The sequence below is a fragment of the Heptranchias perlo genome, chromosome 16, assembly GCF_035084215.1.
Source record: "Heptranchias perlo isolate sHepPer1 chromosome 16, sHepPer1.hap1, whole genome shotgun sequence".
Taxonomy (NCBI): domain Eukaryota; kingdom Metazoa; phylum Chordata; class Chondrichthyes; order Hexanchiformes; family Hexanchidae; genus Heptranchias; species Heptranchias perlo.
Window position 1 is genome coordinate 23,545,854 of NC_090340.1, and position 12,576 is coordinate 23,558,429.

General features: G+C 40.8%; 1 protein-coding gene across 4 annotated transcripts in view; it reads right to left on the reverse strand.

The window, feature by feature from the left end:
• Positions 1–12,576, reverse strand: part of zdhhc1 (zinc finger DHHC-type containing 1) — a 98,303-nt gene that overhangs the window by 25,836 nt on the left and 59,891 nt on the right. For all 4 annotated transcript variants that reach the window (XM_067997811.1, XM_067997813.1, XM_067997812.1 and 1 more), the window contains 3 exons: positions 8,268–8,392; positions 5,580–5,735; positions 2,063–2,175 (listed from right to left, as the gene is read on the reverse strand). In XM_067997811.1, the coding sequence (XP_067853912.1) occupies positions 2,063–2,175; positions 5,580–5,735; positions 8,268–8,392 (394 nt within the window). The remainder of the gene's footprint in view (positions 1–2,062; positions 2,176–5,579; positions 5,736–8,267; positions 8,393–12,576) is intronic.

Here is a 12,576-nt window from a genome sequence, read left to right on the forward strand (position 1 = left end):
CTAAACAGCGGAAGCAACATGCTATAGACAGAGCTAAGCGATTCCACAACCAACGGATCAGATCAAAGCTCTGCAGTCCTGCCACATCCAGTCGTGAATGGTGGTGGACGATTAAACAGCTAACGGGAGGAGGAGGCTCTGCAAACATCCCCATCCTCAATGATGGCAGAGTCCAGCACGTGAGTGCAAAAGACAAGGCTGAAGCGTTTGCAACCATCTTCAGCCAGAAGTGCCGAGTGGATGATCCATCTCAGCCTCCTCCCGATATCCCCACCATCACGGAAGCCAGTCTTCGGCCAATTCGATTCACTCCACGTGATATCAAGAAACGGCTGAGTGCACTGGATACAGCAAAGGCGATGGGCCCCGACAACATCCCAGCTGTAGTGCTGAAGACTTGTGCTCCAGAACTAGCTGCGCCTCTAGCCAAGCTGTTCCAGTACAGCTACAACACTGGCATCTACCCGACAATGTGGAAAATTACCCAGGTATGTCCTGTCCACAAAAAGCAGGACAAATCCAATCCGACCAATTACCCCCCATAAGTCTACTCTCAATCATCAGCAAAGTGATGGAAGGTGTCGTCGACAGTGCTATCAAGCGGCACTTACTCACCAATAACCTGCTCACCGATGCTCAGTTTGGGTTCCGCCAGGACCACTCGGCTCCAGACCTCATTACAGCCTTGGTCCAAACATGGACAAAAAAGCTGAATTCCAGAGGTGAGGTGAGAGTGACTGCCCTTGACATCAAGGCAGCATTTGACAGAGTGTGGCACCATGGAGCCCTAGTAAAATTGAAGTCAATGGGAATCAGAGGGAAAACTCTCCAGTGGCTGGAGTCATACCTAGCACAAAGGGAGATGGTAGTGGTTGTTGGAGGCCAATCATCTCAGTCCCAGGACATTGCTGCAGGAGTTCCTCAGGGCAGTGTCAGAGGCCCAACCATCTTCAGCTGCTTCATCGATGAACTTCCCTCCATCATAAGATCAGAAATGGGGATGTTCGCTGATGATTGCACAGTGTTCAGTTCCATTCGCAACCCCTCAAATAATGTAGCAGTCCGAGCCCGCATGCAGCAAGACCTGGATAACATCCAGGCTTGGGCTCATAAGTGGCAAGTAACATTCGTGCCAGATAAGTTCCAGGCAATGACCATCTCCAACAAGAGAGTGTCCTTGACTCTCTCCCTTGACCTCCCCTTGACATTCAACGGCATTACCATCATCAAATCCCCCACCATCAACATCCTGGGGGGTCACCATTGACCAGAAACTTAACTGGACCAGCCATATAAATACTGTGGCTGCGAGAGCAGTTCAGAGGCTGGGTATTCTGTGGTGAGTGACTCAACTCCTGACTCCCCAAAGCCTTTCCACCATCTACAAGGCACAAGTCAGGAGTGTGATGGAATACTCTCCACTTGCTTGGATGAGTGCAGCTCCAACAACACTTAAGCAGCTCGACACCATCCAAGATAAAGCAGCCCGCTTGATTGGCACCCCATCCACCACCCTAAACATTCACTCCCTTCACCACCGGTGCACTGTGGCTGCAATGCGTACCATCTACAGGATGCACTGCAGCATCTCGCCAAGGCTTCTTCGACAGCACCTCCCAAACCCGCGACCTCTACCACCTAGAAGGACAAGAGCAGCAGGTACATGGGAACAACACCACCTGCATGTTCCCCTCCAAGTCACACACCATCCCGACTTGGAAATATATCGCCATTCCTTCATCGTCGCTGGGTCAAAATCCTGGAATTCCCTTCCTAACAGCACTGTGGGAGAACTGTCACCACACGGACTGCAGCGGTTCAAGAAGGCGGCTCACCACCACCTTCTCAAGGGCAATTAGGGATGGGCAACAAATGCCGGCCTCGCCAGCGACGCCCACATCCCATGAACGAATGATAAAAAAAAAACATTAGTTCACCATGAATATTTCAATCATCTTGGCCCTGGGAAATCAACAAAATTTATGCCAAATGCATGTAGTACTAAACAGTGTACAAAATTATAATTTGTGCAAATCACTTTTTAAAACCTACACCTTCCTACCTCAACGGGTCTCGGTGGCGATTCTTGTGCCTTCGGACTCTTGGGTGAGACTTTGGATCCTCTCCGGTGACGTTGGCGCACTATGTATTCATAAGTGCTTAGCCGGTTCCACACTATCAATAAAAAACGTACTGTCTTTATGCACGATCTGTAATTTCTACACTGAATCACAAACACTGCATCTAGAAAGGTGAGCAATGCTCACAAAATTCACTTGTGATGTTAATAATGGCTTTGGAAATGATTGCAAAAAACAGTTCATATGTAAATGAAATACACATAACTGTAAACTGAAAGAACTATCCATGTAAAATGTATTGAAAGCCCTTGATATCTTTCCAAAGAAAAAAATAAAATTTACTCTTTTTAAAAACTGCTGTTAGACTTACTTAAGTGAAGGAATCTTTTTGAAGTTTGTTTGGGTAAATACTAAAGTTCATTCTGCTCCCAGGTGATATTTCAATGGTTTTGAATGCATTCCCTTTTTTCAGAATGCCCATTTTTAAAGCTTAATTTTTCAATTTACAAGCAAACTGTTTTTCCCTATAAAGCACGCCATTATATGGAATTCTATCCTCCAAAGGTTCAAATGATTTCATGTGCAGGAATATTATGTGGACTTTCTGGGGACAATTTTCCAAGAATGCGCTGATGGTAGGATGCCTGGCTCACTCGCAGCACATATCTGAAAATCACTGGCACGCTGCCCACGATTTTACATCTGTTAACGGACAGAAAATCACAGGTAGCTCATCCGCGATACGAAAGTCATCAGCTTGACTCAGTGTAGCACTCTCACTTCTAAGTCAGAAAGGTTCAAACCTCACTCCAGGACTTGAGTGCATAATCTAGGCTGGCTCCTCAGTGCAGTACTGAGGGAATCTTTTGCATGAGATGTTAAATGTCTGCCTGCTGTGGTAGGACACGAAAGAACCCAAGGCACTAGTCAAAGAGGTTTCCACTCCTGATTTCTATCCAGTGACCTCTGCTGGAAACTCTGCATGTATCTTCGGGGGGGGGGGGGGGGGGGGGGGAGGGGTGGACAGGATTCGGCTAAGCTGAGGTGCCTTCCACGGTTAAACTGCCTGTCAACATTCATCATCCAGGCTTACATATGATGAATGGGCACTTCAGTAAGGTACCAGGGGGGAACTGGCATCACAGCACCATTCCCCAGAATGAGACACCCATCTTCAGAAGTAAAAAAGAAAACTATTATTTGTTTCCTCAAAGTTTTTTTGTTTTTAATTCATTTTGGTTACTTTTATAATGCTGTATCAGCTTGTTAGGTTTAGTTATAGTGCTTGCTGGGCGTCTTCATATTTGGTTACTAAATGCACTTTTACTTTTAAAAAAAAAATCACTCAGGATGTGCGCTTTGCTGTCAAGGACGCAATTTTTTGCCCATCCCTATTTGCCCTGAGAAAGTTTTGATACAACCAAATGGCCACTTCAGAGGGCAGTTAAAAGTCAACCACATTGGTGTAGGACTGAAGTCAGACCAAATAGGGACAGCAGGTTTCCTTCCCTAAAAGTAATTTGGGAACCAATTGGATTTTTACAACAACTGTCGTGGTCATTTTTACTGATACCAGTTTTTTATTTCCATAATTTTAAAATCTGAATTCAAATTCTCAAACTGCCATGGTTGGATTTGAACTCATATTCTCTGGATTATCAATCCAGGTTTCTGGACTATTAATTCAGTAATATAACTGCTACACTACCGTACCCATATAGTAAAAATGCCAAGTAGTGCAATTTCCTCCTCCCTTCCCATCAGCATAGAGATGGAATATGAGGGCTGCAGCCAGAAGGCAAAAAACAAGATAATATCAGTCAGAAACATCTTGTAAGCTTTGAAGCCTGCACGGCCTGGTGTGTTCCCTTGAAACAGTACAGAAATGTTAGGAACCAAATTACTGTTTGCGAGCACAATTAGCATTTGATATATATTATATATAATCTAGGACAACAAGGTCCTTTAAATGGATTACTGCAACACTCTTCTGGTAATGTATGATTATACTGCCTCCCCATGGCAAATGGTTTACATTTCAATATTCTAAGTCTTGACTTATTTTCTATAGTCTGTTGAAATAGATATTTAACAAATAGAATCATAGAAAGATTACAGCATGGAAGAAGGCCATTCGACCCATCGAGTCTGCGCCGGCTCTATGCAAGAGCAATCCAGCTAGTCCCACTCCCCTGCCCTTTCACCGTAGCCCTGCAAATATTTTCTTTTCAAGTACTTATCCAGTTCCCTTTTGAAAGCTATCATTGAATCTGCCTCCATCACCCCCTCGGGCAGTGCATTCCAGATCCTAACCACTCGCTGTGTAAAAAAGTTTTTCCTCATGTCACCTTTGGTTCTTTTTGCCAATTACCTTAAATCTATGTCCTCCGGTCCTTGATCCTTCCGCCAATGGGAACAGTTTCTCTCTATCTACTCTGTCTAGAACCTTCATGATTTTGAATACCGCTATCAAATCTCCTCTCAACCTTCTCTGTTCCAAGGAGAACAACCCCAGCTTGTACAGTCTATCCATGTAACTAACGTCCCCCATCCCTGGAATCATACTAGTAAATCTCTTCTGCACCCTTTCTAAGGCCATCTTGAAGTGCGGTGCCCAGAACTGGACACAATACTCCAGCTGCGGCCGAACCAATGTTTTATAAAGGTTCATCATGACTTCCATAATTTTGTACTCTATGCCTCTATTTATAAAGCCCAGGATCCCGGATGCTTTTTTGACCGCTTTCTCAACTTGCCCTGCCATCTTCAACGATTTGTGCACATATACCCCCAGATCTCTCTGTTCCTGTACCCCTTTTAGAGTTGTCCCCCTCCAGTTTATATTGCCTCTCCTCGTTCTTCCTACCAAAATGTATCACTTTGCATTTTTCTGCGTTAAATTTCATCTTTCATGTGTCCGCCCATTCCACCAGCCTGTCTATATCTTCTTAAAGTCTATCACTATTCTCCTCACTGTTTACTACCCTTCCAAGTTTTGTGTCATCTGCAAATTTTGAAATTGTGCCCTGCACACCCAAGTCCAAGTCATTAATATATATCAAGAGAAACAGTGGTCCCAGCACTGACTCCTGGGGAACACCACTGTACACCTCCCTCCAGTCCGAAAAACAACCGTTCACCACTACTGTCTGCTTCCTGTCCCTTAGCCAATTCTATATCCATGTTGCCACAGCCCTCTTTAATTCCATGGGCTGCACTCTTGATGATAAGCCTAACGTGTGGCAGCTTATCAAACGCCTTTTCAAAATCCATATACACCACATCAACTGCATTAAATTAACTAATTTATGAAACTATATGGCACTGTAATTTGATCAAGTCTAATATTTAAAAACAAACATTAAGAAACAGCATAGAGAAACTTTAACATCTAATTTAAAGCTCAAAAGAAAAACTCAATTTCTTTAGCACTGCAGTAGAGAAGTGGTGAATTTTATTGATAAAATGAGTTCACTGGACATCTTGTATGTTACTTACAAAGGTAGATGTGGAAGCATAGAAGTTGACCCAAAAGTGCCACTGAAGTCAGACCTAGTATGATGGTTATCGCAGCCACAATAAGAATGGCAGTAGCAGTTGTACGAATAGGGACGTAGGGCAGAAATGCAAGCCAGATATTTGTATCGTTTATAGCTGTTAGAATAAAAAAAAGTATGAAACACTTCTTTATTAATTGGATTTAAACTTCACTACAGTTCTCTCCCAACTTGCCCTCTTCTCCATGGTTCAGGGTCTGATTCTGAAGAATCAGGACAATGAAAACTCCGTTAACCGCATTTAATTATAAGTCTTCCTGATTATCCACCAGGACTTTTGCAGGACAAAGCCTTGCATCAGATGTTGCCCTCGTGTACACGAATGTTTCTTTTGTTATTTGTGTTCCTAATCCTTGTCTCGGTGGATAAAACTACACAATGTTTATCTGTATTGTACTTGCTTCCATTCTGATATCTACAGTTATTGCTGTACATTTTTGTTTGACCAAATTTTGAAGACTCAATTATCTTCTGATTTCTGCTCTGCACCTAAGGGGATGAAGGGATCCCTTCTCCATTATAGGTGTTAATGTGCAACAATAATGGAATACTTTAAATTGATCGGAACTTTTCACTTGGTCAACTGGATGGTTGTTATCTGCATACACAGATATGCAAAAATCTTTGTTCAACTTTACCCTTAACATCTAATAATAGTAAGCTTGAAATTCAAAATAGGTCTTAAGATTAAACTAAACAAATAAAATACATCAAATCTGGTTAAAAACTAAAGATTTGAAAGTATAGTTATTTTTGCATGCGAACAAATGAGGCGCATTAGCTCACATTGCCTGTGTTTATGTGAACCCCAAAGAACACAGACACTGATACAAGGTGTACAGTCCATTGCTGTTAATTCTAAGTCATTTTTTGCTCAAAAAATTCAAATTATCTGGGAGTTCAAATTAAATAATTTAAATAAAACACTGCAGGAGCTATTTCTGCACAATTTCAATTCAAATTAACAGATCTTTTGAATTAAGCAATTCCAAATTAAGAGTGCATGGTACATTCATTTTAGAATACCTAGTCCTAATAGAAAATCCAACACAATTTATTATTACTTTTCTTTCTAAACAAAAGAGTTTGTCAAGATGAGAGTGTGTTTAAAGCCTTAATTATATTGGTGTAGATTTTTTAAAAATTCAAATACAAATCTCAATGGCACTGCTCAGCAATACAATTGCAGGTGGAGGCAGTCCATGCTTTTAGAATCAGTTTCAGCATATTTGAATAGTGAGCTTCAATCAATGGCTTTGGTTCTCCGTGCAAACATGCCAAAAAGATATGAGAATTCAAATAGAAACTGGTGAGTTCCTATGAAGACATTCAATCGAGATACACCTCGATCTCTCAAAGTGAATAAATAATCTCCATAACCTGACGATATTCGTAGCAACAGATATTATATACATATCTGTTTGAAGTATAAATAATCCTAGAATATTTTATCGTGACACCTCAAATAAATCAAAATCCTGTTTTTGCTCAGAGAAATGCATATTAAGTACTGTAATTTTAAAATTCAATCCCTTGCAGCTACCTCGCCAGTTTGTGTGACTTTTCAAAAATAAGTATATAAAGTGCTCAGAAAATCTGGACATATTTTGCTTTGCGAGAGCCCATAGTATTATTAAGTATTAAGAAGACATCCCCAGTGGCTCAATGGAAAATGGCGTAGTACAGAACCATTCCTGGTGAGTTACCTAATATCAGCCGGTGGAGCTGCAGAGCGTTTATAATTGGCCTCAGGGTCCATGCGCTGGGGGAAAAAATAAATCAGTCCGGGCTCCCATTCCTAAATGTTATTTAGTGACCCGAGTGAGAAGATGAGAAAAGGGCAGAAAAGAGGAGTAGAAGATTCAACATTTATTGCAAGGAGAATGGAATATAAAAGTAGAGATGTTTTGCTACAGTTGTACAGGGCATTGGTGAGACCACACCTAAGCAGTTTTGGTCTCCTTATTTAAGAAAGGACATAATTGCTTTAGAGGCAGTTCAGAGAAGGTTCACTCGACTGATTCCTGGGATGAGGGGGTTATCTTATGAGGAAAGGTTGGACAAGTTGGGCCTGTATACATTGGAGTTTAGAAGAATGAGAGGTGACCTTATTGAAACATAAGATCCTGAGGGGACTAGAAGGGGTAGATGCTGAGAGGATGTTTCCCCTTGTGGGAGAGACTAGAACTAGGGGCCACAGTTTAAGGGGTCACGGAGATGAGGAGAATTTTTTTCTCTCAGAGGGTCGTGAATCTGTGGACCTCCCTTCCCCAGAGAGCTGTGGAGGCAGGGTAATTGAATATTTTTTAAGGCTGAGTTAGATAGATTCCTGATTAACAAGGGAGTCAAAGGTTACAGTAGGTAGACGGGAAAGTAGGGTTGAGGTCACAATCAGATCAGCCATGATCTTATCAAATGGCAGAGCAGGCACGAGGGGCCGAATGGCCTATTCCTGCTCTTAATTCGTGTGTTCGTATATATAGAACCAAATCTTAAAAGAACTCTCATGCTGTTCAGACTCAGTTTCCGTGTAATTAAAATAGGTATCACAATAACTAATAATTGTATAGAGCCTAAGTCACACATCACATGGATTTATTGAAACTGAAATTCCACAAGGTAAACTTACTTTCAAAGTTCCTGTTGGTGCGAAGCATATTTGCATCAACAAAGTACTCAATAAACACAAAGGATGCAATGCAAACAATCAGCAGAACGCCAAGGAGAGCAGAGATAACACAATTCAGGAAATGCCTAGATGAGAAAGCAGCAAATTAAAAGTAATACTGCACAATAGGAAATATATGGAACAGCACAACAATGCTAAACAATTTAAATTAAGATTGCAGTGTTCCACAAATACTAAAATTCCATTAACTACACTACTCGCCAAAACAATTTGATAATAGTTCTCTGATGTCAAAGACTGTAGAATTAACTAAAGTGGCAAACATGCTACATAAGGGATGATGTGGAGATGCCGGTGATGGACTGGGGTTGACAATTGTAAACAATTGTCAACCCCAGTCCTTATTTAAGAAAGGACATAATTGCTTTAGAGGCAGTTCAGAGAAGGTTCACTCGACTGATTCCTGGGATGAGGGGGTTATCTTATGAGGAAAGGTTGGACAAGTTGGGCCTGTATACATTGGAGTTTAGAAGAATGAGAGGTGACCTTATTGAAACATAAGATCCTGAGGGGACTAGAAGGGGTAGATGCTGAGAGGATGTTTCCCCTTGTGGGAGAGACTAGAACTAGGGGCCACAGTTTAAGGGGTCACGGAGATGAGGAGAATTTTTTTCTCCCAGCGGGTCGTGAATCTGTGGACCTCCCTTCCCCAGAGAGCTGTGGAGGCAGGGTAATTGAATATTTTTTAAGGCTGAGTTAGATAGATTCCTGATTAACAAGGGAGTCAAAGGTTACAGTAGGTAGACGGGAAAGTAGGGTTGAGGTCACAATCAGATCAGCCATGATCTTATCAAATGGCAGAGCAGGCACTAGGCTTCAAGGAGATCTTGAAACATTTGCCTGAGGAAGGAGAAAATCTCCGAAAGCTTGTGAATTTAAAATAAAATTGCTGGACTATAACTTGGTGTTGTAAAATTGTTTACATAAGGGATGACTGTGCATTTTTAGCAAAGACTGAGAAAATATGAAACTTTACTTCAATGTTTTAACAGACCTTAGAATAAGAGAAATATAATCAAATATGTGAGTAACACATTATAAAAGAATTGCCCTGGCTTAAAGATAGAATTACTGAATGTCCTAGTAGCTTTCAAGATATAAACTGTTTATAATAGTGTCTTCAAAAATGGATTATCTCCAACTGTTGAATTATTGTAAAGATAAGTCCTCCACTAGCTACTATTTTTTCAGCCACAGCTGCAGTATGAAATTTCAGCCAACATATCTGCCAACAGCAGTCCATAAAGTGAAATAGCATCTAGTAGTTGAAATGGAAATTTGGAGGAAATTTCTACCATATTTTTCATATATCAAAGCCATGTGTCTATACATTCTGCAGACAGAATGGCAACTGGACCGGGCTATGGAATAGCTGCAGAACACATCAGTTACCAAGCAGCTTGCCTTAAATCGACTGTTCAGGACACAGCAAGCAGACACAGGTCTGACGAAAGGTCTTCGACCTGAAATGTTAACTCTGTTTCTTTCTCCACAGATGCTGCCTGACTTGCTGAGCTTCTCCAGCATTTTCTGTTTTTATGTGCCTATACTAGTGATTTTGGAAAAAAAATCATTTGCAGTATTTTTTGAATTAATCATTTGTTTGCCACCAAAATCCCCAAGCTCTCGAGGAGTGTGGTATGCTGCAACACGTGTGGTTCTATGCTAGAGCTTAACATTTAGTCCCTTAATGGTAAAGTTGCTGATCAAAATAATTGAACTCTACTACAACTTCACAGCAGATTTCTGAACTGATTCAATAGCCTAAAATTCATTGAAATGTTCAGTTATTAAGTCCATTTAAAATATTTTACACAATGTTTGTGGACCTTAAGAGCAGTGTCATAATCACTATCTGACACTATTTTCAGCAACAGTGAGAGGCACTGCATGGCCAGGTGCTCTGGTACCTTCTCGGGGACCAAAATCTCAAGTAAGAGAGAGAGAAAAACAACTTAGCTACAAATTACATATATACAAATTGTGAACACATGTGCAGTTTAATACAAGTCTAATATTTCAAAATGTTAAATAAAAATACATCATAAAAAGATATTTTGAAGGATCAGCGGTATGGCCAGAGCAGGGCAGGGAGTGAAACAGAACTCAAGTGAGCCTGTGACCATAAAGTCCAGAGTTACGGAGGACAGAGGTCTTAGATAGATGAGAATAGATCCCCAACTGGAGCACCCAGGGAAAACCCTGGACTGAGCAGGAGGTCTTGGCCTGGATTTGCTGCTGGGAAGAATAATACAGTCAGAGAAGTTGAGGCTGGCTCAGTGGAAGTGACAAAGTATAGAAATCAGGGCAACTGTTGTGAGGGAGTGATTTGGGAACTGGAGTCAAGGCTGAGATGGAGGGAGCCAGGTAAGCCAGCAACAGAGCAAGATGACAGCACATGAATTATTACAAAATCAATCAGAAGAGGGTACCACGATGAACCAGGAACTTAGATTTATTGCTCAAATGGTACCCACAGGTCAATCAGATCTCAGAACCAAATGGACAAATGCTATATAGTGAAGTTTACATTTTGCATCAGTTAGAAAATTATCTTCTACATTACATTCCTCTGTCATGCTATTTCCACAAAGAAGCATGGCTGCTTTGAATTGTTAGATCAACCAAAATAATTTGTAGCTTAAGTGCTTATTATTACCACTATTTCATAAAAATAACCTTGACCTATGAAATAATTCTCTCTCTCTTGCAGCTCAAAAACTTAGGTATACACAAATTTATACTTGCTTGACAATAGAGATTTTTCAAACCTCATTGGCCTCATCCAGGTTATACACCCACATTAAATGCTATGTTATGGGTTGTTCGTTGGAATTATTTTTATTTTCCACTCATTTTATCTCTGCTTTTGTTAGATATTATTGGTGCTAGTGTGTGGGTTGAAGCATTGGCTTTCCAGATAACAAAAACAAATGGAACAGGTATGTACAAGGACAAGGAGAACTTACAACTGAATGAGGTAAAACAGGAAGCAAGGCTAGCAAAAAAGCAGGAAAGGAATGATACAAGAAACATGACTGACTAATTGAGATGCTGGGGTAAATTTTATTAGTTAGCATTCCCAGCAGTAACTGGAAAATTGGGTGGGCTGCAAATTGGACACATTAACCTCAATGTCTGAAAGCTCTCATCATGCAAAGCTCTGCAGCAGATGCATTAAATTAGAAATTTTATGCCAATACTTCTATAATCTGTTGATAGATGGCTAGATTTCATTGTCAATTGGTAGAAAAATCTAGGAAATATTTTATTCCCTACTGACACCATTTTCATAAGAAACCACAAAGGCAACCATCAACAAACATCACTAAAAATAGATTATCTGATCATCATCACATTGCTTTGTGGGACTTTGTGTATAAACTGGCTACAGGATTTCCTACATTGCAACAGTGACTGCAATTCAAAAATACTTAACTGGCTTTAAAGCTCTTTGGGAAGCTTGAGGTCGTGATAGGTGCTCTATAAATGTAAGTTCTATCTCTATTTAGACTGACATTAGTCATCTTGATTAGATCTATTTGTGCAACTCATTTTTGTAAAACTATATTCATTGAGATTGATCCACGAAGTTTAAAACGTTTAAGAATATAAAGGTTTTCAATGACCATAGTAACATTGTTTACCTCATAATAAAGTACAACTTTCAGTTTTGTGGGTGCTTTCCAATGGCTGTCCTCTTTCAAAGTCACAAAAGAAATTCAATGCTAAAATGGGCATTTGGTATAGACTTTCCCCCACTCTGTACAACCTTTTACAGTAAAGTCTTGATACATCAAAGTACAAATGCACTGGCAAAAACACCAATGTGTTAAGACTTGGATAAATGTAGATTTCTGCTCCTGGCCCAGTATTACTCTCCTGGACTCTTCCCTCACTGGTCTTCCACTATCTCCGGTAGCCTGCATTTACTACATGTACAATATAGTACCTATAGTCCAGATCTTTCCAGATATTAATGCTATGGGAAACTCTATATTACAAGGGGCCTGAAATTCCTGGAATAGTGCGCTGAGACTAGACTTTGGCCATCAGTCTGCTAGGCCCAGACGTGGACCCCAAATTCATGAAGTGGGAGACACCTGCACCAGTTACAGTGCTTCGTGAGTGTCCACCCCCGTTGAGTGTGACATGCCACTTGTTTGGGGCGAAGATCAGAATTTTTAAACAAATTTATTCATCTTGCTGCAGCCAGTTTCCTAACAGTGTAGCCAGGAGACACCTCAGT